The sequence below is a fragment of the Gadus macrocephalus genome, chromosome 8 (genome assembly GCF_031168955.1).
Source record: "Gadus macrocephalus chromosome 8, ASM3116895v1".
Classification (NCBI taxonomy): domain Eukaryota; kingdom Metazoa; phylum Chordata; class Actinopteri; order Gadiformes; family Gadidae; genus Gadus; species Gadus macrocephalus.
The window spans coordinates 12,785,495-12,810,618 of NC_082389.1; the positions used below are offsets into that span (position 1 = coordinate 12,785,495).

The following is a 25,124-nucleotide window of genomic DNA, read 5'->3' on the forward strand; positions in this document are numbered from 1 at the left end:
CTGGGCGACCGACTGACTGACGAAAGAAAATAAGTAACAAGGCTGAAGTAAGAAGCCATTAACGCTTATTAAATAGGAATCCGTCTGGATTTAACTGCCCGAGAACAGAGGAACGCACAGCCAGTGGCCAGGAGGGGTTGTCTCTTTTAAAGGTTGGTTGGGCTAAAATCAATGGCATTGATTCGTCTTTCCCAGCATCACAGTAGGTGTAGGAATTAAGGCATGAAGGGGAGACCTTGAAGCTGATTAGTGCCGAGTTCTTCCAAAGTAAAAGCACCTAAAGTGCTGGCAAAACAACACCATCTCCCCAGCGGCTTGGAAGCCTGCCCGCCTAGGAGTGAGCGCAGAAGACCAGGGACTAAGAAATACATGAGTTCCATCAGAGTCCAGGGGCATTGCTATTTGAGCATGTGGAACGTGGAATGGGCAAGATAAGCTTATCTCCCTTCCGTTGAACGTGTCATACTCGTGGGCAATAACAGGACATGAGGGTGGAACGGCAGGGGAAGGGGAAGTGAGTTGATGCTTTATGATTTGAGCCCCTGGGATGTGGGTGCACCCACTGCCCGCTAGAAGAGACCATTACCCAAACAGTGTTATCATTGGATGGGCTTATCACAATGACTCTCCTGTTTAAGCGACTTTTGGTGATGGCATACACGTTACGTTGACAACATAACGGGGACATTAACTAAATATGATAAATGACTTGAGAGGACAGGAATGAGCTTCCTGTTGACTTTTACATAATTAGATCCTATACAGAGTCTGCCGTATTGTGTCATATAAATACTATGACCTTTCACCTTAATCACTGATTGGTAATTAACATTTACAAGCACAGAGGCAGGGGGCTGCAAATTGAATCCACTGAATATCAGCGGGAGAGGAGGTGGGGGGGGGGGGGGGGGGGGCTAGGCCACTGTTGCATGAGCATTGTCATCGCTAACAGGTCTGTGCTACACACACGACCACACACACATCGATAATACATTCAGACAAACACAAACACACACACTCAGATAAACACACACATCCACAATCAGATAAATAAACTCAGACAAACACAAACACACACTCAGACAAACACGCACACACAAACACACGATCGGATAAACAAACACATACACAATTAGATAAATACACTCAGACAAACACAAACAAACACTCAGGCAAACACACACACACACTCAGATGAACACACACACGCACTTACCGCAGGCTGGTGTCTCGGAGTCAATAGACAGCGAGCGATCCGATTGGCCGGCGAGGGAGAGGGCCAGCGACGACTTCCCCACGCCGGTCTGCCCCAGCAGCACGATCCGCAGCGCCCCGCTGTGGTGGGCGTGCTGACCGCCATACGTGGGCGTGGCCACCATCAGACCGCCGGCCGACTCGCCGCGGGGCGACCCCATGTCGCTGATGGGCAGCGTGGAGGGCGGGACCTCCAGACCGGGGATCCAATCGCAGTCCTCGGACACGGCCTCCTCCCGCCTCAGCTGGTGCTTGACGGGCAGCGGCGTGCTGCCCCGGCGCAGCTGGGGGGCCGTGTTCAGAAACATGCTGTACTGGAGACACACACACACACACACACACACACACACACACACACACACACACACACACACACACAGGGGACAGGTTGGTACCCACGAGGCTGGCTGGGTATGGACCATATGGTGTTGTTGTGATGTTGTTGTTGTTGTTGTTGTGAGTGAGCGGCTGTAAGGGAGGATAAACATTGGTGTAGGCAGTTACAGCGCACCCGTAACTCGGTCCCCACATGTCTGGGAGGTCCACGTTTGAGGGTAAAGTGGTGTGTGTGTATGTTTCAAGTTTACAGTATAACGTCCTCATATTAACATATGCACCTATTAAAGTGTGTGTGTGTGTGTGTGTGTGTGTGTGTGTGTGTGTGTGTGTGTGTGTGTGTGTGTTTTGTCAGTGTCTGGTTAACGACATCTGCCTTTAAAAGTGTGGGATTGTGTTCATGCGATGTGTACACATGTGTGTGTGTGTGTGTGTGTGTGTGTGTGTGTGTGTGTGTGTGTGTGAGTGCATTTGTGTGAGTGCACGTGTGTGAATGCATGTGTGTGCACAACCATGCGTGTTTCTTGGCCTTATTATTTAAGAGAGTGGGTGATAAAAAAAACAGGAGGGGGGGGGACAGACGGTATAGCTGGCTCAAGATAAAAATGAGAGGATGGGGGGGTGGAAAAAAGAGGGAGAAAAAAAGAGGGGGAGGCGGATGGAAGCATTGGACAAGATGAAAGGATGCAGAGAGCAGAATGATGAAGAGAAGATGGAGGGAAGGGGGGAGGGAAGGGGAGAGGGCCAGTCTAGAGGGGAGAGGAGGGGGGCTCAGGCCTGTGTTGGCCATTGGGGGGTTTGTAATCTGAGGTCAGGTCAGAGGGTTCTACCATCCAGTGATGGATGGGGGACAGCAGAATGCATTAGCGGGAGAAGTAGGTCAGAAACACCCCCAGTGCTGACCCCCCTGGGCACACAAAAAGGTCCACTTTAACAGCACACCATGGACAGCAGGTGTGTGTGACTTTCAGATTGTGGAGTGTGGATACTTTAATGTGAACACGCATGTGCGTGCACACACACACACACACAGTCTGAGTTATCTGGTTTCAGTAAGGTTAGACTAAAGTCGTGATGGACGACTTCATTATTCTGTGTGTGTTTGTGTGTTCAGCTCGAGTCCCTGCGGGTCGGCCAGAGAAGCCCCTTATCAATATGCATGGAGCAATTAATGGAGGTATATAGCAGCGCAGCGCGCAAGCATGGACACGAGCAGGTGCGACTGCCCGCAGCTAGCTAGCAAAGGCAAAGTATACTACTCCGACTCCTTAATCCGTAATCCGACTCCGTAGAACCCTCGAGCATTCGAAGTTCTCCGTCGGGATGTCGGAAACGCAATGCAAATCGCCGCCCGATCGATCATATATGTTGACTACAAACCATGTAAATAGTGTTGTAAATAAACTTCTTATTTGTGTCTTTTATTGGTCCTTATTGTGCAAAGCAAACAATGTACAAAGTAAATAAGGTGAAATCTCTCTCTCTCTCTCTCTCTCTCTCTCTCTCTCTCTCTCTCTCTCTCATAAAGGGACCCCAACCAGGGAGCTTTTACGCTAATTGAAAGCGCCTTCATCAATTATTCATGGCCATTACTGTCCCAGCAGTGGCGCGGGGACGAGACAGGAGATACCCTGACCGAGACAGGAGGTGTCACGGGTTAATCCGTCTAGGGAGGAACTAGGGCAAACGGCACGGCCCACCACGGTGTGCAAAACTACCTGCAGTGTTTGGTTGTATTGTTCCATTGTTAAAGGCTCATTATTCTTGCTTCGTTGTGCATAGTAGAAAGAGAAGATATTCATAACTCGATGTAGTTGCCTCAATACCAGTCCAAATCTACCAGAACAAATTGTATGCAATTCAGTTTGGCGGAACTGTACAATAAAAAAAAAAAATAAAGCATAGCTACTGAAATATGGGAGATATCCATAGGTCGTCTACTACATTTAGGAACTTTAAAAAATAAATAAGCAATGAGACAAACACTAACAGCATTCTAGAGGAGGTTAAACTCTAAAGGGAATCCCCGTAAACACAACCCACATCAGTGGTGGTTTAGCAGGAAATGTTGGCGCTATTCCGTCCACTTATCCTAATGGGACGGCGTGCAACGGGAGAGACCAGAGAGAGATTGTTTACACACAACACGCACGGAGGGAGAGGGCTAAATAGTGGTGGGGGACGAGGAGGAGGTGAAAAGACCTGTCCACCTACCTGGTCCGTCATGGTTCTCAGTTGTTCGCTTTACAAAACCAGTGCGCCCACAATTGCTCTTTTCATGTCATCTGTGCTCGTCACGGTCCTCCGCTTCCCCCCTGTTGTGGATTCACAACTCAATGGACAAAAGGAACAAACCGAATAAAAAAAGGCATTGTGTTTGTGTTCGCGTGTGTGTTAGTGTGTTCTCAGTTTCTCGGGGGGCGTAAAACCCTCTGTGCCCTGAGAGCGTCGCGGAAATAGGTGGGCTCCTTTCCACCTGCGTCCCCGTTATTTGGAGGAAAACAGTAGTAAAAAAACGCGCGTAAAAAACCCACCCACCGGATAACGCCTGTAGTACACCCCTCGCGCGCTCCCACAACGCCCAAATAACAGCGCGCGCGTCCTTCCTCTGAAGACACCTGGTGTCCCCCTCCACTCTAGACTCTAGTGCATCTCTTTCTCCGAACGACTCGCTGTAAATCTCACTGTAAAGGTGTTCATCGGTGGCGCGTCCTTGGACGCGAAGAAGAATCGTCCGCTTGTCAGAAGGCGCTTATGTGTCAAGTCTGATCCTAGCTCTTCACGACGCATCCCCGCACTCACACGTCCTCCAGTAGTGAGGCAAGTTACACACGCCCAATTACCTTCAATTCAGTACGATTTTTTTAAAACGGATGTGTTTGGCCGGTGCATTTCATTTAGAGGCAATGGATGTTGACGCTGTTCGCCGTGAAGTGTTCGCTAGAGGGCGTCCTTGTGCTGAGTGTTGAGTATGTCCCACTTTTTGTGTTTAACACTGTAAGCTACTGTAGATGGACTAGATGGAAGGTGTTGATACACCAGGGTATTTTTAGTTGATATACCTTAATATTGTGATCTTATTAATAATAATTATTCATATTGTTTCTTTGTGCATATTGTGTAACAGGTCGAGGACGTGTCGTAATATTAAAATAACCAAACATCACATTATTTAAAGACAAGAGAAAAAGCTTAATTTTTATTGTGATAGATCCCATATGTCGCAACAGATACAAGCCCTGCAAGTAAAGTCCTTTAAACAGATGGTCTGGTATTAATAGAGACAGGCAGGCTTTAAAGGTCCTGCTCTATTAATCTGGACCAGAACTCTCAGATACAGGAACATAACAACAAAAATAATCACGTGGTCTGCGCTTACAAACAATATAAGTGGTAGCTGAACACAAAACCGATATGCACATTTATTACGCCTCACTGAACGCAGGCCTTGGTCTAGTGAGTCCACCAGCATGGCTGTAGCACCGTCCAGTTGGTGGACAGCATCACTAAGCCTTTAGACCTCAAACTGAACATTAAACCTCGGGCCCCCCCGTCTTACCCATAGGGCCCCGCTTGCTCTGGATCTACCAGCTAATCTGCACACTTAATTAACACTCGTCAGGATATCAGCAGCAGGCGGCTGTACCTTGCTGATGGCCGGGGGCAGTGGTGGTGTGTGTGGGGGGTGGATGAGGTCACGTACCACTGGAATAAAAACCTCTGCGAGCTAAACGATGTCATTAGCGCCCAAGCCAATCGCCCGGCAGCATGTAATCACCAACAGCGAACACACACTACCCCCGAGGGGGGGAGGGGGGGGGGGGGAATGTGAAAATCAGCCCTGAGAGCCCTGTCAAACTTCGCCATGGCGATGACGGTTGAGGTTATTCTAAAACCCCATCGATCTTTCGCCACGTTCTAGTGGTCCTTGAGCGTAGTATCGGGGTCGGTCGATTGATTGGCATGCTGCCGGACCCCAGTTGGAACGCCGACCATCACATGGTAACGGAGAATGCAATAATCATCTTTGCCGCGAGTCCCAGGAGTGGGGTGACCTGACCTTCAGGAATATGGCCCGCACGCTCTTACGGTTAGGCATTTATTAGCTTAGCCGATGTTCCGTGGCGTCGGCTTTTTGTTTTTAGCATAACGCAGCGTTTGACATTTGCATGTTAGAGCATCATCAAATTACGACCAATTTCCATCACCACTCAACCTTTGCCGCTGAGGCAAACACACTGTTATTATCGGGTTATTTTACATGGTGTGGTTGTGTGTGTCTGTGTCTGTGTGTGTGTGATGACACACACACACACACACACTTACCCAACATGTGCACATTCACTCATAATGCGAGCGCATGTGAGTGTACACAAGCTTACTAAATACCATCAAATCTCAGAAAGAAATCAACAAATAAATTACCTCATTACCCTTCATGCAATCTGAATAGCCTAGGACGAATGGCATATGCTGTGCACCCACAAACACACTCTCAGGTCAAAGTCACTTCACCATACAAAGACAGCCCCCTCCCGCCATGTCTGGCATGAAACTCTGATATTCACATAATCTCTGTTCCCCGGGGGGCTCAGGACCCCTGGGACACCGGGGTCCTGAGCTTCAGAGATCCCAGTTCCATTGATGGAGTCCTTCTGTCAAAGCCCTCCCTTAATGAGCACATCCACTGCGGTGCTGGGCCACAGCACTGCCATAAACACTTCACGTCATGTGTCCAGGAAACAAGCCTCAACTCAAGGTTACATTGAGAAAGAAGACGGAAAAAAGACCCCTGGGTCTTTTCTCATCACATGGCCGGTAATAAGGTCGCAGGAGAGGCATTGGATAAGACCCCTGACCTCTTGGATTGCACGGTGAATACGCTCTGGGAATAAACACTCGTGCTCATCCCCGCTGTGGAGCGAACAGGGAACACCCTTTCTGTCGGGCCATTCAAGGTTGATTGGACGAGTGATTTTTGGAGGGTCATTGATTAGGGGGGACAGGTTGAGGGGGATGAACCCAGCCTGGGTCAACCTTTTATGGTTAGTTTTTTTGTATTAATCAAAGTGTTAATCGAGCAAAAGTTGTTGGGTCTTTTCTTGGCATGTCACTCCAGGAGCTTTTATGGAGAGCCACTTACAGTGAGACACAGGTCATCGATGTGCTGCCTGGAGTTAGGGCCATCTTCGCTCAAGAATGACGACAGGTCACCTGCAGACATAAAAATCCAGCCCAAGTCCTTACCGTGTCTCTTTCCATAGCACATTAGGCTTGGAAGCCGAAACGCATTAACCCTGCACTCTACTCTGTTTTCGCAAACATAATGGTGAGCAGCTGCTATAAATTCCCTCTTATGTCTGTCCAAATTCACCAGAAGGCTCCCGAAGGGAAGAAATAAGAGTTGCTGGGTGACTCCGGTGTTCTGATCTCAGACTCTAGCCTGGACACACTTTTATTACCCTGGATGCGTGCCCGTTTATAGCCCGCTGTCCTTTGTCGTAAAGAGCCACCAAGTCTTTTGTGGATGTGAATATTTTCCTCTCCAATCTGACCGGTCCCATAAAAGCTAAAGGGTAGCGGCTGGACAGCTATGGGTTTTTGCCAAATGGTTCACATGGAAGCCATTTTGGATGCCTTTAATATACAATTAAAGTATAACTGTATATTATATATTATTATAACAGACAATACCATCATGGTATGTTGTAACCGTATATTAAATTAATTGGTTTCATAATTCAATGGACGTTTTTTGTGTGTGAGGTCATTTTATTGGATCAACCTATGAGCCAATGGCGTCCGCGGCGCTGGGGGCCGGGTTTGTGGTGGCGGCGACTGCGGCGGCCGCGGTGCCGGTTGTAGCGCTGGCGGGCTAGCGGGCGCCACACGCCACCTCCTCGACGCCTTCCCGTCGCCCTCGAGGCGCTCGCGTAGCCACGCCGGCATCAGGCCTTGAAGCTCGCGCACCGCCGGCCGGGACAACAGGAAGTAGAGCGGCGGGTTCCAGCACGGCGCCAGGCACACCAACAGAATGGCCGTCAGGGACCCCACCTCCCACAGCAGGGACACCGTCGTCTCCGCTTCCTGCTCCGGAATCGGCGAGGTCGACGACTGCGGCCACGACGACGACGGCAGCGGCGGCCACGAAGGCGACGACGACGTGACGTTGGAGGGGCCGCACTGCGAGGGGCCGAAGGGGTCTTTGGGCGAGGCGGCCGAGCAGACGTGCGGCGACGTCACGTTGACAAACTCCAGGGCGTAGTAGGGCAGCCAGCTGACGGCGAAGGCCAGCGTGGACGCCACCAGCAGCGCGGTGGCCTTCTTGTTGCGGCGGTCGGCGGAGGGCCGGCCGCCCGTGCAGCGGTGCAGTCGTAGCACGATGGAGCTACAGTTGACGGCGATGCAGAGCAGCGGCGCCACGTAGTACACCAGGAAGGCCGGCACCAGGAAGCCCAGCCACTGGGCGCGCTCCACCGACCACGTGCACCCGCCGCTGAACTCGATGTAGGTGACCTTCGGCAGCGCCATGGCGACGGACACCAGCCAGATGAGCGTGATGGTCACCGCCCTAGTCCAAATCGGGAAAAGGACTTTTAAAGGGGCATTTTTTTTTTTACATTATTCTCTATATATACCATGTTATATATACAATACCATGTTTTCAAGTTAAGTTAATTAAACGTATTCCCCGTTATAGTGCTTCACAGGCACCATTTCACTTTCTTCTTTTCATCAGACTATGCATTTTCATTACTGAGCTCGGAGTTGTGTGTGTGTGTGTGCCTGTTTGTCCCCAAACAGTCATGCCTGATGCTGTCTGGGTCTCACGGATGCGGTGGCATCTCGTTTCTCTTTTAGGGATCAATAGAGGTTATCACATTGCATTGTCTAAAGAGGGCCAAAGAGAGGGTTATCTGTCATGAAGATGGGCTCTCGGGTATGAAGAGGAGCAGAAGTAGGTCGCTCTATGTATATATCTAAACTATGCTCTGACTGCACACACCTGAGTCTCTGCCATACAGTAATCTGGGACACTAGGCATGTGCTTGTACAGCTGCTCCCCTCGGGACAATGCGACATAGTAAATAGGCTGTCTAGCTCTTTTCTTCCTTTTGCTATGGTGTATTTAGCAAGACATCTCATTGCCCACTTCAGCTCCATCAGCTCTGCACTACTTTAAACGATATTGTCCATTCAACACTAAACTTAAGTTATTAACATACATTTATTATCACAGTAGATTAAGAACAATCTTTCTGCCTAATGTAAAAAAAATTAGCCAGCTTTGCCTTAATTTGATCCCCCACTCAACCAAAGATCATTTATCAGTCTGAGTTTTTTTTTTATCTCAACGAAGCTGTGCTTAAGGAAAACTTTTAGCCATAGCGAGTTTGCGAGTTGTCATCAGTTTCTCCCTGGATATAGAGAAAGCCCCACACACACCTATTTCCTCACAAGCCGCTGCTAAAAACATTAGACGTTTTGTCAGTTCATTAAAACTAGAATTTTTATTTTTTTATCATGAGGTTTATTATAAAATGTGGACAAAAATAAACCAGCCCTATTTTGGAAAGGGGCTCCCATTTCACCACACTCCTACTTGTGATGTCGGTTTTAAAATGGATTATAATCCTCTATCAAAGAAAAAATCACATCTGGTGCTTAATATAAACATCCTGCAACCTTGAATTCACAACCCACTCTGACTCCTCATTCAACGTCCCCTCTCTCGCTATCCTCAAACCACCGGGGTCGCTACGGCAATAGGCGTCGCCCATACTCACACGTGCGTGGGTGTGGTGGGCGCCCGCGTGGGCAGCGCCACGATGCGATGCCGCAGCACCGACAGCGCCGCCAGGCTGAAGATGTCCACGCCGGCCGTCAGCGAGGTCATGAACCCCAGCAGCACGCAGGTGGTGCCCCCTAGCTGCCAGTCCTGGGAGCTGGCGCTGAGGATGACGCAGGGCAGCGTGAGCAGGGCGCCCAGGTCGGCCAGGCTCAGGTTCAGCAGCAGCACCGAGCTGGGCTTGGAGCGCCGCCGCGGGTTCCTCATCAGGACCAGCCACAGGAGCATGTGCCCACCGACGCCCACCAGCAGGGACAGCACGCTGACCAGGGGCAGCACCAGGGTGAAGGCGATGGTGGTGTTGGTGGAGATGGTGTTGAACAGCAGGTTGACGATGGCGGGCATTATCTTGGGTGATAGAATTAGACGTATGGGGGGGTAGGTCGGAAGGTGATGAGGTGGATGGTAGATCTGGTGCTTAATTATGAAAGCCTGGCTAAGTCTGGCAGACTTGGGTTGGCTAGGTGTGTAGCTGTGCAAGTCTTGGTGAAGTTAGGTTTTATAGCCATGAAACACTTGGTTTGGCTAAGTGTTGGCTGTAACTGTTGAAATCATTGTTCAGCTAGGTTTATAGCTCGGGAAAAACTTGGTTTGGCTAGGTCTATGGTTGGGGGAGTCTTGGTTTGGCTAGGTCCATAGCTGTAGTATTCTTGGTTTGGCTAGGTCTGTAGCTATGAAAGACTTGGTTTGGCTAGATCTATAGCTATGATAGACTTGGTTTATGTAGGTCTGTAGCTTTTGTAATCTTGGTTTGGCTAGGTATGTAGCTATGAAAGACTTGGTTTGGCTAGGTCTACAGCTATAAAAGACTTGATTTGGTTAGGTCTGTAGCGGTGAAGACTGTTTGGTTAGGTCTTGAGGTCCAGAAGTTATCGTTGGGGTATGGCTTTAGCCATGTAGTTCTTGATTTGGCTAGGTCTTATATTTGGCAGCTCTTTGGTGGTCTTGGCCTACAGGTCTGTCTCCATGGGCCTCGTCCCTCTCGGTAAGCTATTCTAGCTCGTAGCGGCGATGCAGTGGATAAGAAAGTCCAAATCTAAAAGCAAACAAGAGATAGAGCTGAAATGCTGGAGGAATGGTGGTAGACAGTAAGCCAAAAGAAAAATATATGACTTGACTCGTGCGGTGTATGATGAGTGCAGAGAAAGAAGAGCGAGAGAAGAATGACGCAACACAAAAGTAAACACCGGGCGGGGGAAGACTAACTGCATGACACAAGCAGAGTCGCTGATTTCACATAATCAACGCCAGCGCCTTGCCATGAATTATTCAGTCAAACACAGATCTCATCATCTGCTGGCACAGAGAGAATCACCTGCAATCATCTGGAGCTCCCCAGATCTACGGAGTGACTGACAGGCCTCCTGAGACCGAATTATACACATCTCTCTCTCTCTCTCTCTCCCCCCAACTCCCATGTCTACATATATATCCCTCGGTTCTTTATATATATGTCTCATATAAACTGTTTGTCTCACCCTCTCTCCTTCTTTATATCTCACCCTCTACCCTTATTTATATCTCACTCTCTCCTTCTTTATATCTCACCCTCTACCCTTATTTATATCTCACTCTCTCCTTCTTTATATCTCACTCTCTCCTTCTTTATATCTCACCCTCTACCCTTATTTATATCTCACTCTCTCCTTCTTTATTTATATCTCACTCTCTCCTTCTTTATATCTCACCCTCTACCTTTATTTATATCTCACTCCTTAATATCTCCCCCTCTCCTTTCTTTATGTACATAACGCTGAGTCTGTTATAACTCTGCCCCTCTCTCCTTCCTTTATGCCTCTCTCTCTCCCCTTTATCTATCTTCCTCCCTTCAGAGCTAGGGGACGCACAAGCACACACAGACACAAACACAAACACACAGACACACGCACACACATCACAAAGAGGGATCCCGTGCGCGCCAACGGGCCCTAACTCACTTCAGCTCAGTGTGAGCAGGCACCGCAAGGCCACAGGCCATCAGGGGAGGTGTAAACACTCCCTCCACACAAACACAGGAGTTGTTTTACTGCCGGCCAGCTGGGGGACATAAGGAACAGGAGACAGACCTTACTGGTCATGAAGACGTCCCCCCCTCCCCTCCCTTCCCCTCACGAGCCAAACAAGGCTGTTTATTGGCTGTCGCAGCAGTGACTAAACGCCGCCGGGAGCTACATTTTACAACAGCGTTTTTGCAATAACTGATATGAACCTCAAACGCCAAATGAAGACTAGGAACCGGAGCCTCAGATAAAATCACTGCTTGTTTACCGCCTCTCGCTCACCCCGCCCTGCTCATTCCAAACAACTCGATGCCCCTGGATGTTTACTATTCATACGACGTCTCAAATGGTTTTTGTTGCCTTCCCAAACACCACGCAGACTTAACCTTTTGCATAATAATGTGGGGTGGCAATAAAGTTTTTTATAAAATACATTAGACTCATTCATGCCCCATCCTCAATCAGTTCTTGATTCAATCAATTACTGATTGAACACATAACTCATTTCTTGTTAATTAAAAATGCATTAACTTAAAAAGTTCAGCTCAAGGACCCTGCAATCTTCAAAAGTCTTCATCTAGGTCCTCTGATTAAATTTGCTGGCTGCTAAATCATCTTGAGGCTTGCATGTGTGGGGATAAGAGGTGTGCTGAGTTGTTAGTGATTAGCAAGCGGGAATATTTCATTTAAAGCACAAAGCCCTGTATTGCTTAATGGTGTATAGTTGCACCCCACCATCAACTAAACAAACGATAACATTCTCCTTTATCAAAGAGATTTCAATTTGAATCTTTTCATTTCAATTCAGCAACAATCTCCAATGTTCCCTAGTTCTTTTTACCTCCTTTGCCAAAAACCTTCCATCAGGAAGTATTTCGGATCCGACACATGAAACGGTAACATCCATCATAGAGCATCTCCGGCCCCCGCTGACAACAGCCGCTAACTAACAGCCAGCGCTAAACGCCATGTAGCGTGGCGTTCTCTAGACTGAGTCGCACCCTGGGAGCTAAATTAAGAGACGCCGCAGACACACAGAAGAGATGTAACAACGGCAGACGGGGCCGAGACGAGTTGTCTAGAAGCATATCGTTTGACCTCTTCACGCTCACATGGAGACGCATTCTGCTACAGCCACGCTGAGCACTCCCCCACCGCCAGAACCCAAACGTGGGCGCACATCTGCTGGCACTTCTACTGGTCTCCTGGTAGCTGGACAGGCGGGTCAGAGCCATAGAGAGCAGAACAGGGGTAAACGCTAAATGGACTGCATTTATATAGCGCTTTCTTCCAAAGCGCATTCCAATATTGTCTGACATTCACCCATTCACGCACACACCGACGGCGGAGTAAGTCATGCAAGGCGACGGCCAGCTCGTCGGGAGCAGTTAGGGTGAGGCGTCTTGCTCAGGGACACCTCAACACTCGTAGGAGGAGCCAGGGATCGAACTAGCAACCTGACGGCTACCAGCCAACCCGCTCTACCTCCTGGGGTACTGCCGCCCGCTGAGGAGTAGCTAGGTGAGCAGGGGTGTCGGGTGCTTGGAGAAGATGCAGGACCGTCTAGTGGCTAGGTTGTATGATGAGCAGCTGAAAGGTTCTGGGTCTGAACCCCAATAGCCGCGGCCCACCTAGACCAAGACGCCTTAGCCCCCTACCTAGCTCCATAACGACTCGTGTGTCAATACATTTACAGTGAGTCACTTTAGGTGAAGTGTCTGCTGAATCAGGACACGAGGGACTTACTGTGCGTTGGGTTGACTCCAGAAGAGGGACTCCTCTATGGACCAGCTGCTCCTCGGGGTCTGTGTGGAGAGAGGAGACACTCGCACCTCCACATATATCCTCCGCCTTGTTACCGTCACATGAGCATACACACGGCCATGAGGTCACACACTAGCAGGAACACACGCACACACACACACACACACACACACACAGGCACACACACACACTAGCGTGAAGATGTGTGGATGCACACACACCTGAATGAAGTTGTGCATGCAAACACATACACACACACAAACCTGCTTGGACACAAACAAATCAGACACAGTTGAAATATTAATATTTACCGATGAGAAAGTAGCTGAGATTAATGGTCCTTGATTACACATGTGGCGCGTCTCCTACACTGGCTAAAATGTCTAGATGAGCTAGAGCATCTCTGGTAGACGTGCCGTCTGTTAACTCTGTACCTGAAAGCTTTCACCATCTCAATCCCTACATATTCCTCATACACTCTGAGTACTCAAACAAGCTAGAGCAGACACACTCTCTCTCATATGGACCCACAGTCTCCCACACACAGCCTCCCACACATACTCTCAACCGCTCCCGCTCACACACACACACCCACACTCTTCTGGAAACACACACACACAAAACACACTCTTTGATCTTCACTAATCCGGTGGAAGTGATATGAGGAAATTCACCTGTTATTAGGGAAAACTTGAGATCGAGAGGAAGGGCAAGGGAGAGCGAGAGAGAGCGAGAGCAATAGAAAGAGAGAGGAAAAACACATTGAGTGAAAGATGCCACACTAATCAAAGCCTGTTTGAAATGAGGAGCGTGCCAAACGTGCCTCCTTGAATCTCGGAGGTCGGAGTGAGCTGAATATCAACTATTTGCACAGTCACGAGGGAACACAAGGACATCAGCAGCGACGTTGGACCAACAAAATAAAAAATAAACAAGCACGTGATGGTAGGTGGGAGGTGAAGGGTGTCCGGGCTAGTGGTGCCGAGTCCGGTTGAGTCCGGTTGAGTCCCCGTCGTTAGGGAGCCTCTGGGATGTCGACCCTTGGTTAAGAGTGACAGGATAACGGCGGCTGTAAAGCACCCGTGTTTGTTCGATTCCCCTGTAACCCTGAAGAACTGACCATCACCCTGGAACAGCCGCCCTGTCGCTGCTCATCCTCCTCTTCCCCCTCAGCGTGGAACGCCAGGCCAGATGCGATGACATTGTATTGATTCTTAGTTTTTCATTACATTTTGGCAGGTATTGAATTCCTCAAAGTACATCAGTGCCCCCCACCCCCCACACACACGTAACATGGACAAGGAAACGTCTTCTGAAAGTATCCCGTAGGAACACAAAGGAGAACCGGAAGATTGTCCCTGTAGCAGTTGAAATAGGCCTTATTTCAGCTCTCCTTATCTTTAAATGAAACGATATTGGATTATGTCACGGGGCTATTACTGCCGGGCAGATTCCCAAAACTACTTGATAGTCTGTCTTCCACCTGTAAAGTCAAGTGCACACATACACACACACACACACACACACACACACACACACACGTATAGGAGAACTCTTTAGAAAGAGAAGAAGTGAATAACATCTATTCAACAAGAGGCCATGGCGCCCTTCATCCGGTGGAGGAATACATATTCCATTGGCTGCATCTATCTCGCTCACTCATAGATTTGAGATATGAAGGGCAGAAGAGAGTGGGAAAGCATTGAACAGGGAGAGTGGGTGAGAGACATATTGGCCGTAGCCTATACAAAATACCCAGAAGGATTATTCGTTGTTATGGGTGATTTAAGCCTGACTGCTTCTAGCCGCTAACGCTCTTGGTGTGTGTGTGTGTGTGTGTGTGTGTGTGTGTGAAGACAGCAACTCGACGGCCTAATTACCGACTAAATTAATACGGATTTGCCTCATTAGCGAGACCCATCTCGATCTGTCATCTCGCTCTCCCGAGAGAAAGCTCATATTCAAATTATGTCCGCTGCTAATTTAGATTTAACATAATCAGCGAATCCGAGGGGCCGCCTCGCTTGTTTGACTAGCTCTAATGTAATGCAGTGAAACACTTCGAATGCCGTTTAGATCCGTGATGCGTCTCTGATGGTTGATGATGGAAATGCACTGGGCAACCGTCAACCAAGCAGAGCTTGGTCTACACTGCCCCCTGCTGGCATACGGTGGTAGGACGGCAGGAAAATAAAATATATAAAAAATAAAAGCATTTCGTTATGTCAATGACAACGGACAAGGAACAGACATTAACTGCATTTCTAGAAATATATCTTGCACAATTTTATTTTTACTTCAATTCTTCTTCACGATAACAACTCTACCACTGTTTTGTTAGAGGCAAATGGTAAAAATAATACCAAATGTAAATGTGCAACAAATATTGAGGAATGATATTTATTTTTTACGACCGTTTCTTTGGTAAAATCAAATTTTATTTATTATCATTCATAGAGGCATTTTTTTTTAGAAAATATACTCATTTTCAGGCCTGTAAAATCAGATTAAAATAGTCATTATTTCAGGGGCGACACGCACTGGGGATTGTAGCATTTCTCTGCCAGCACAGACACCAAAAAGCACACGAAACAGACACTTAACTAAATGAATCAGAACTACAAATAAAAACGTTACTTCACCCGTTCAGTTTCCACAATGGCTAATTCGGTTAATTTGATTTCTAGTCCATATTTACATGTCCAAAGTTGAAATAAATACAAAGGTGCTCCGGAGGGCGAGCCGGTCACAGATTGTCTGCTGAACATAAGAAGGACCGCCATGTCCTCCCGCCTTAGTAAAAATGAAACAAGAGCCATACTTATTGGCGCGCGCGGGTTATGTGCGTGTGTTTCCGCTTCTGGAGAAAGACACACAGCCAGTGCAATTAATAATCATCGTAATAATAAGAACAAATACAAAACTAAACATAAGAGCACACATGCACCTTCGATGACAAAATGTCTGCAGTGTATGAAAAAGAACCCAACATCGCCCAGAAACCCCCCGTCGGTGCTTCACCGTCGGGTACGCACAGTTTTAGCTTTTTTTGATCCTCACTCTATGCCACCCTGGTCTCCTTTAGGTCCTCTCGACCGCTGGTGATGTCATAAGCCGTCCCTTTGGTCGTACGGTGGACTTTCATGACCTAAAATGAAAACGTATATCAGAAGAAAGACAGAAATCAGGGAAACACAGATGCCCCATCGATCCGTTTGGTCCCACCATCATTACATTAGTGGAGGTGTCAACGTTTTAGTCTGCGGTTCTTAAGCGGGTCGCAGGATTGATTCCGCCGCCCTGCGGCCATAACTTTGACGTGCACCAGGAAAGTTGGCTGCGGTTTTCGCCGAGTCATTCTCTCCGCCTCTCCCTCCCCCCGCCCTAAATGGCTTTGTGTCAGTGTGCTGATGAACGAGCTGAGCACACACTGCCAGCCACCCCGATACCCGGAACGGTGCGGACAAAAACCAAAGCAGGAGATCTCTGGATTACAGGATTTGGAGATTGCTAAATCGACGGGTGATACAATGGGAGACGTGATGGGTGCAGGCTGTACGTGTGTGTGTGAGTCAACGTACAGCGGGTGCTGACGGGGTAGTCCAGGGACGGGCTTCTGTATTGGGGGAAGGACGCCTTCCTCATGGGGAACCGGGGGTCCGAGGACCGCTCCAGGACCCCAGGGGGGCTGCCCCGCTCCATGCCTGAGGGGAATACACACACACACACACACACACACACACACACACACACACACACACACACACACACACACACACACACACACACACACACACACACACACACACACACACACACACACACACACACACACACACACACACACGACCTTCATGCATGGGTTTGGAGTTTGTTTCTGAGGAACAGGTTATTCTGACAATGTATACAATACAAATTAATACAAGGTAGTTTATATGGTATGCTATTGCTGCCATACATTGAACAGTTCAAGGACATGTGTATTATATATCGTTGTCTGTATGACGTACAGCTTGCAGAGACACAGTGTGTGTGTTTGTGTGGATGTGTGTATGTTTGCTTGTGTGAGGTTATTCGTACCCATATCACAGGAGTGGGCCTTCCTGTTGATGTGTGGCTGTGGGCCTGGAAAACTGTTAGTCCCTTCTTCTTCTTCATCTGATTCAACACAGAGATCATTATCATCACAAACATCATCAACATCCTCAACATCATCCTCATCTTCGTCAGCAAAATGTTGTCATGTAGAGTAACATTAAAACACAAACTCCATCTTTTGACGAGTGCAAATGACTCAGCACCATTTAAAATACTTACAATAAACAAGCACGTGATGGTAGGTGGGAGGTGAAGGGTGTCCGGGCTAGTGGTGCCGAGTCCGGTTGAGCATCCCATAATCCCATATCAACAGTACTTTGTTACCCTGGTTATGTCGTTTTTTACCTGAGCAGGGTGGGGTCGTCCTATCCTCGGCCGCCTCCTCTTGAATGACCGGAGTCGTACACCAATCAGAGGAGGGATCCTTGGCTGAGGGGGGCAGAACAAAACTGATGCTTTTCTTCTCATTGGTCGGCACTTCGGCGTGGGGGCTGACAGGGGAAGTCTTCTCTGAGACAGCCTCGTCTGCCGATTGGTCAAAACTGGGCTGAAGGGGAGGGGCAAGGAGTTTGGGGATTAACATGTGAAAATAACAATAACGATAATTACAACTACTAATGATACAAATAGTTCTTATCTCACTCTTAATTTCTCACCACTAGGTGGCAGCAGTGAGACACTAATAAAATATTTCCGCTTAAAGCGGATTCAATTGCTTTTTATAGAAATCTAGATGAGAACGACTTATGAAGTAAGGGGTTTAAGAAAACAGAAGGTGCGTAGGTTCATATTCCCACATGTGAGCAGACATGTGGCTCTGAAGGGCCTGCAGCGAGGGGTGAACCTGGACACACACCTTGGTGGGCAGAGGGGGGCGCTCTGCTCCCCGCGTCCAGACCCTGTCCTCCCTCTGGGGGGGGTCCGCTTGCTCCTCGTCCCACTCCCCCTCCGGCCTCGCCGCCTCCTCTGCGGACGGACACACACACACACACACACACACACACACACACACACACACACACACACACACACACACACACACACACACACACACACACACACACACACACTTAAGTAATTCTTCCAGTGGGGATTAACCTGGGGCAGAAGTTGTATTGAATTGACCTAGGGTTTGGAGTTGACATGACTGATTGCTATAACTAGGTTACGATTCGTTTAATGACTGACCCACGTGAGAAGACCCACGGATCAGAACCTCCGAGTGCACCTGGCCATCGTTACGCCAACGACCCAACAATGATATCGCTACGGCGGAGACGCTCATTCAAGAAGGTGTCCCTATTCATCCCGCTGTCATGGGAACAGGAAGTAGATCTCGGAGATGAGGTGGACATATCAATGAACGTGTGTTTCATTCAAGTGCAAATGAATGCAGGTGGTGATGTGTGTATGAACTAAAGAGTGTTCATGTGTGGGTGAATTAATCTGTGTGTTCAACGGTGAATAAATATTTGGATGCATGTGTTACTGAATATGCATGTATGCATGGGTGAATGGATGTGTTTCTGTGTGGGTGAATGTCTGTTTATGCGAGGGTGAATGAATGTGTGCCTCCCGTGAGCGAATGGATGTGCGTTGACGCAAGGGTAGATAGATGTGTGGTTCTGCAACGGTGAATGACGTGTGTCTCATGCATGTGTGTGTGTATGGGTGGGTGAATCAGTGTGTGTGTATGCGGGGGTGAATGAAGAGAGATTTTTAGGGGCTGTGATGAATAGGAAGGAGCACAATGAGCCGTCCTCTACTGCCAGATGGTTGGTGCGATATGCTGGAGGGAACACTTAGCGGAGATATTTGCTGACAGTTTTGCAGTGCAAGATAGTGTTACAAAGAAGCCACTTCATGAAACTAAACAGTTGCATGAATAAAAACTTGACGGTGCTCGTAAACCATTCACATGTGAGCGTGTGTGTTTGTGTGAAAAAGCTGAATAACACGACAAGATAAAGTTCTTGTGGCCATAGACGCAAAATAACAAATTCTCCAAATAACGGATCGTGACAACGCATTTGTTGCCGTGACACTACCAAAGTGAAAAATCCAATCCCATTGTATAATTCATGGCTTATGTTGAAAAATGTAGTGCCGATATTTCATGATCAATGACGTCTGCGCAGCACTGTGCAAACAACACTGTGCGCTACACGACATCATCAATAACGGCAGCTTCCAGGCGGAGGGGTGCAGCCCGCTGGCCGCGTAAGACGCCACTCCTCTAAGTTAAACATGGCGGCATCGCGGAGCGCGCGCGTGTGTGTATCGATCTTCGAATGGGGTAGGGTTGATTTACGATCGCAGGAACACGCACCCCCCCTGGGGCAGTCGATATGATGTGGGGGCACCCACATACACACCCCCTATCCATCCACATGCACACAAACCCACCCACACACACCAAAACCACTCATCTGGGGTGAATGGGCTGCTACGGTTAAACTGCTCCTTTCATGCGTCTGTAATTGTTCTTGCTGATTAATGCTATGGATTATTGATAAGCAAGTTATTGACACCTTCTCTGTGTTCGAAGACTTCTTGCGGTGTTCCACAAGGGAGTTGCTTGGGTCCACTTTTATTTTCTGTTTTCATTAATGATTTACCCTATGTTGTTAAAAATGCTGATGTAGTTAAGTATGCTGATGACTGTACTTTGTTCTGCACAACACCAACTTCAGTGGAGCTATGTGAAAATCTTCAAGTAGAGTTGTATAACTTTACCAATTGGGTGAGAGCTAACAAATTAGCACTAAACATTGTCAAAACATATATATCCGTAGATCTATCTAATATATCTATTATATTTGGTAGTAAGAATATTCTCGCCAATGCTACTGCACTTAATTTATATATAGATGGGATATCAGTTGAGCAGGTCAATAAGACCAAATTCTTTGTTGTAAAACTAGATATTGCGTTGTCTTGGTCTGATCAGATTGATCATATTGTTTCCAGGATGGGTAGGGGCATTGCAATGTCCAGGTAGTGCTGTGCATATGTTGCATCATCTGTAATGAGTCAAGTAGTTCGGCCTCTTGTTTACTGTCGAGTACTGTCCTGTCATTTGGTCATGTGCTGCTGAGAAACATTTGAAAAAAATTCTGCGTTGTTCTTTCCGGGCTAATGTGTATGTGATGCATAGAAGGTTATCATGGCTATCTGTGGAGGATAAATTAAAATGTTGTTTTCTGCTATTCATGCATAATGTTATATGGAATAATACACTGCACTTCCTTTGTGAAAACCTTGTCTATGCAGCTTTCTGTCATGATCATGTCACACGTCAAGTAAGCACTGGTCATCTGGTTGTGCCAGTTCCACAAACAAATAATAATGAGAACTGGGCTTCTTCTGCTTGGAATAAGCTCGCCTTTAGCATCAGACTCACCAAAAGGAGACGTTCTTTTAAATATTTGCTTGAAAAAAACCTTGATGAATCCCATCTAGATAATCAGTAAGTGTGCTTGATTACTAGCGGTTCCTATTGTCTGTTAGACGTTTTGTTCTTGTTTTATTGATATAGTGTGATTTTGTATTATTGTTTGTTTTAATTGTTGTTGCTTTCTGCGTGGACCCCAGGAAGACTAGCAACCACTTTGTGGAAGCTAATGGTATAATACTTCATTTTTAAACGTCTGAATATATCAATCAACTGTCATCCATATAGCTTTATAATTCTAATTTACTCTTATGTTATTCCACCCATTGCCTCCATAGCAACAGTGGATTTTATATGCATGTTCCAAGGAGCAGGTAATGGTTAAGGCACATTTTTCAAGGGTACCTAGGCTTTAGGACCAGGACCTTTAAGCTGAGAGTCAAACACTCTAACTGCTAGCCTATCATTTCAATCAACCTGAAGAGTGACTTGTTATTACCGTTTAAGTCACAAAATAACTAAATTGTGAAAACCAACAGTGCCAACGTAATTCAAGCCGTAGCTGCAGTACCTGAACTGCCCTGCAGGTGTCGCTGTCTCATGACGGCCATGCTGGGCTTGCTGATCTGAGACGGGGGATCTGGTCTGTGTGTCCCTGGGGCTCCTCCACCTCCGCCCAGCTTCTCCCTCACATCCTCCCCCTCTGCCAGGGGCCCGTCCCGCTCCATCCGGTCCGACTCCAGGTGCCTGTGGGTGGGCAGGGGGGCGTGGCCGAGGGCGTGGCCGTTAGCTCCCCCCGAGGGCGTGAAATCCCCGCTGGAGCTGCAGGTGTCCGAGTCGTCGATGTCGGCCCCGATGCAGCTGTACACCATGCTGACCAGGTCTGTGGACTGGCGGGCGAGAGGTAGCGGTACACGGGGGGGGGGGGGGGAGAGAGAGAGAGAGACTCAGCATGCATGTGCTATACTGTATGTATAGCTCCATACAATGAAAGAAAGAGGTACATGTACGGCTGCCGTGGTGATAAACGAGAGCCAGAAGGGAGAGAGAATTTCTTAAGTACATTTTCAAAAGGAATATTTTTTCTTAGGATTACACGGATATACAAAAATAAGAAAGTGATAATGATGTGAATGTTCGCGCCTATGTTACCTACACACCGCTATTTAGACCTTTGATATTAATTGGGGGGGGGGGGGGGCGAGAGAGATCATCCTTGTAAGGATTACAGGGATATACAAAAATAAAGACAAATGTTAATGATGTAAATGTACGGTTCCATGCTAATTAAACCTTTCGAAATGAATTGGACTGAGACCCACATACACAGATGGAGAGAACGACAAACAGAGAGAGAGTGAGAGAGAGACCCACACACACAGATGGAGAGAACGAGGTAAAGGGAGGGAGTGAGAGCAATAGAAAAGCCATGGCCACAAAGGGAAAGAGGCATACATAAAATGATACCAAGAGAGAGTGAGAGATTGAGGGAGACCAACAGAAAGAGGCATAGAGGAATGACAGACAGACACAGAGAGACAGACAGAGAGACAGATGGACAGATAGACAGATGGACAGACAGAGAGACAGACTGACATAGGGGCAGACGGCCAGACAGACAGACAGAAGGACATAGAGGCAGACGGACACAGAGAGACAGACTGACCGAGACAGACGGACAGAGCGAACGAAATTGGATCCTTCCTATGATGGGCTACTCAGTTTGACATCGATGCCACACAGAAAGCACTCAGAGAAAACAGTGGGACGCGGCGAGTGGTGGGGACATTTGGTATTGGATCCACTCCTACTCTTTCTCCCTCCCTCTCGCTCTCTCTCTCTCTCCCCGTCCCCCCTAGGACAGCCAGGGAACTCGCTCCTTTAGATGTCTTTCTACCTGCTGTGTCCGGACCAATACGGGTAAACTGCAATACCCCCATCTTTTAGTCTCTGAGTCTCGCATAGCAACCTGTACGAAGAACGGACCTCGAATCAAACAGATGGGATCATCCATTTAAATGAAGGAGGGAGAGAGAACGGGGAGAAATTAGAGAGTGCATTCCCATCACCGGCATGGCTGCCACCGCTGTGATGAAAGCCTAGATGAGGGGTTAGAGGAAGAGGTTGCGTTGGCTTCCCAGCACAGGGTGCCTCATAGTGGAGGGGGGGGGGGGCCCAAGACTGCTGGACTCTTTGGAGCCGTCTGGGGTGGAAGGCGGGCGAGATGAGGGAGTGATTTCTGCATGATTCGAAAACCACTCTGCATGGTGGGCAAGATGTAGCATTGATATAGGATACAGAATGCCAAATGATGCCATTGGTGCGGAGGAGGGATGCAAAGTGTCTTATATCACTGAGCGCGTGCGTTCAGTAACATGGGTGGCACTGAGTGGGAGTCCATCCCCGGTCGGTTAACGAATCTTCTTTGAAATTTGTCTTCACATTTCACTATCTTTTGAATTGATCGAGATATTTCTGTCTTATTTTCTGTGTAATCTGCTGTGTAGTTCTATTGTTATTCTGTTTTGATAGTTGTATTCTTAGAAGGACCATACTCTAATCGATGTAGTAGAATACACTTATCGGTCATGAAAACATCATTGCCACTTTGATGGCAATGCATGAATTTCAAAAATTCAATAAAAATGTATTTGGGAAGCAGTTATTTTAATATAGACACCTAGCGGCCATCAAACGCTAGCGTTTAGAACCAAGATGGCCGCTAGGTGACTCAGGCCCATGACTTTGAAGTTTTGGATGTACTGGTCCCTTTCGCCCTCCCCCCCATGGTTATCTCAGGTGGAGAAGTAGGTCACTCTGCCCGGTGGTGGGCAGGGGACGGAGGCTGGAGTCAGTGGACTCTATTTGGCATTTGGTGGAAGAATTGAAAGTAAAGTCGGCAGAGAGCAAACGCTCGCTGTCAGAGTCGGTTCAATCTGGCCGCCCAGCCGGAGGTCTTCTCCTTGTCCTCAGCCGCCCCCCACACCCCCAACCCCGCAGGCCTCCATCGACGGGGTAATCATACACCACCACCTGTCGCTGGCGAGGCCCTGGCTCATTGGGGGGGTATTTTGCCACCAGGTGTCATGTTGATTACGAACCATCTTAAGACCAGAGCCTAAATCACTCCCACTTGTGTCTTCACAAGTGGGCGTCAAAGTCCACTCGAGACGTTTCGATGGATGGATCGACTTCAGCCTAAAAAGAACGTTTGATGCAGAGCACCAATCAGCTCGTTTCGTGGGTCGGTTGGAAACTCCCACATTTGTGTGATTGGATTGAGTGCAGATTGGAGCTCGCTAAGGGCTGGCAGTGACATAGAGAACTCTGGTAGTCCTTCACTTAGTATGAATGGTTAGAGACGATAAGGAGGAAACAGCTTAAAAGATAACCACGTTTATTCTGATGAAACAGATGTTCAATAAATTAACCTTAGTTCAGTCCCCAGAGTGACGCACTTAGAATATTGCGTGCATCCGTTTATTTCTGAAGCTCCTTCCAATTCTGAAGCTTCTCCCCTGATTGGCTCTTGCGAGCATTCACTATCTGACTCGTCCAATGGGTATCCATGGAGATCATCTCCTCGTACGGGCAGTGGTCGCTATACCAGGCCTTGGACCCTGGTGTGTGTATGAGGTTGAGGTTTCAAGGACCCCAGAGTCTGTTCTAGGTTACCTGCCAATAATGGTTATACTCAACACCTAGCTGAGGCTTTAAGGCCTAGTGAATGGGGTTGAGGCCTTAATGAGTCTCCATGCTTGGTGAGGGGATTATGTGGCATCCCGTTGATAGCAGATGGGACAAAATAAACCACAGAGAAGAGGTTGAAACCAGGATTGGCCGGTGACCATGCATCGGATGACTTACAGAAAGCTTTGTTCGGCCCCAACCGTTTTTCGGTTTGGGTCCAGATTCTGGCACCAGAGCCGATAAACCCACGGCCCCCGTGGATGTCTACTGGGGGGCAGAGGGAGCCCTGGGATGGGTTACCTGTCTCTGGATGAGGCAGGAGGGGCTGGAGGGTCTCATGCCGGGGGTGGCCCGCGGGGAGGCCGTGTGGAGCCCCGGTATGGGGGTCTCCGTCTGTCCGGGGTCCTTAGGGTGCTGGATCATAGAGTAGACGTTCTCCGGGAGACTAGGGGGCAGGGGGGTGGAGAGAGAGAGACAGAGACAGGTTAGCTGAAATGTATTATGCCTTAGTTATCTCTACCCATTATGCGCCCATTGCACTCTTAAATTATCCCTCATTCTGGGTCCCATCTCGATGTTTCTTCCAAGACGATAAAGGGAGTTTTGACGATGATTAAGGGAGTTTTGTCCTTGCCCTTTGGAGGGCCACGGTTAGGCGATGTCGGAGAAAGTGGCCTGTGAAGCCTTTTGAGGCGGTTAGTGTGATTAAGGGCTATACAGATCAAATGGACTCGCATTA

General features: G+C 48.1%; 3 protein-coding genes across 3 annotated transcripts in view; all 3 read right to left on the reverse strand.

The window, feature by feature from the left end:
- The window catches only part of rem2 (RAS (RAD and GEM)-like GTP binding 2), a 22,472-nt gene extending 17,930 nt beyond the window's left edge, over positions 1 to 4,542 (reverse strand). Inside the window, exons 1-2 of the mRNA XM_060058748.1 lie at positions 3,805 to 4,542; positions 1,194 to 1,568 (exon numbers count right to left, since the gene is read on the reverse strand). Of these exons, the coding sequence (XP_059914731.1) occupies positions 1,194 to 1,568; positions 3,805 to 3,816 (387 nt within the window). The 5' untranslated portion in view covers positions 3,817 to 4,542. The remainder of the gene's footprint in view (positions 1 to 1,193; positions 1,569 to 3,804) is intronic.
- A 2,154-nt stretch (positions 4,543 to 6,696) lies between these two features.
- Positions 6,697 to 15,470, reverse strand: si:ch211-119o8.4 (somatostatin receptor type 3). Its single transcript, XM_060059097.1, has 3 exons — positions 13,186 to 15,470; positions 9,378 to 10,475; positions 6,697 to 8,161 (listed from the first exon to the last, which is right to left on the reverse strand). Exons 2-3 carry the CDS (start codon positions 9,782 to 9,784, stop codon positions 7,363 to 7,365), a joined length of 1,206 nt encoding a protein of 401 aa, XP_059915080.1. The 5' UTR covers positions 9,785 to 10,475; positions 13,186 to 15,470; the 3' UTR covers positions 6,697 to 7,362.
- A 149-nt stretch (positions 15,471 to 15,619) lies between these two features.
- Positions 15,620 to 25,124, reverse strand: part of carmil3 (capping protein regulator and myosin 1 linker 3) — an 81,189-nt gene continuing 71,684 nt past the window's right edge. Inside the window, 7 exon segments of the mRNA XM_060059088.1 lie at positions 15,620 to 16,351; positions 16,785 to 16,907; positions 17,284 to 17,361; positions 17,647 to 17,848; positions 18,158 to 18,267; positions 21,267 to 21,585; positions 24,686 to 24,830. Of these exon segments, the coding sequence (XP_059915071.1) occupies positions 16,311 to 16,351; positions 16,785 to 16,907; positions 17,284 to 17,361; positions 17,647 to 17,848; positions 18,158 to 18,267; positions 21,267 to 21,585; positions 24,686 to 24,830 (1,018 nt within the window). The 3' untranslated portion in view covers positions 15,620 to 16,310.

Excerpts from the sequence above, each read along its gene's own strand:
- si:ch211-119o8.4 (XM_060059097.1), bottom strand. The coding sequence starts at position 9,784 with ATGCCCGCCATCGTCAACCTGCTGTTCAACACCATCTCCACCAACACC. Across the intron at positions 8,162-9,377 it reads CCCACCACACCCACGCACGT|GGCGGTGACCATCACGCTCA; the intron begins GTGAGTATGGGC and ends GATTTGGACTAG.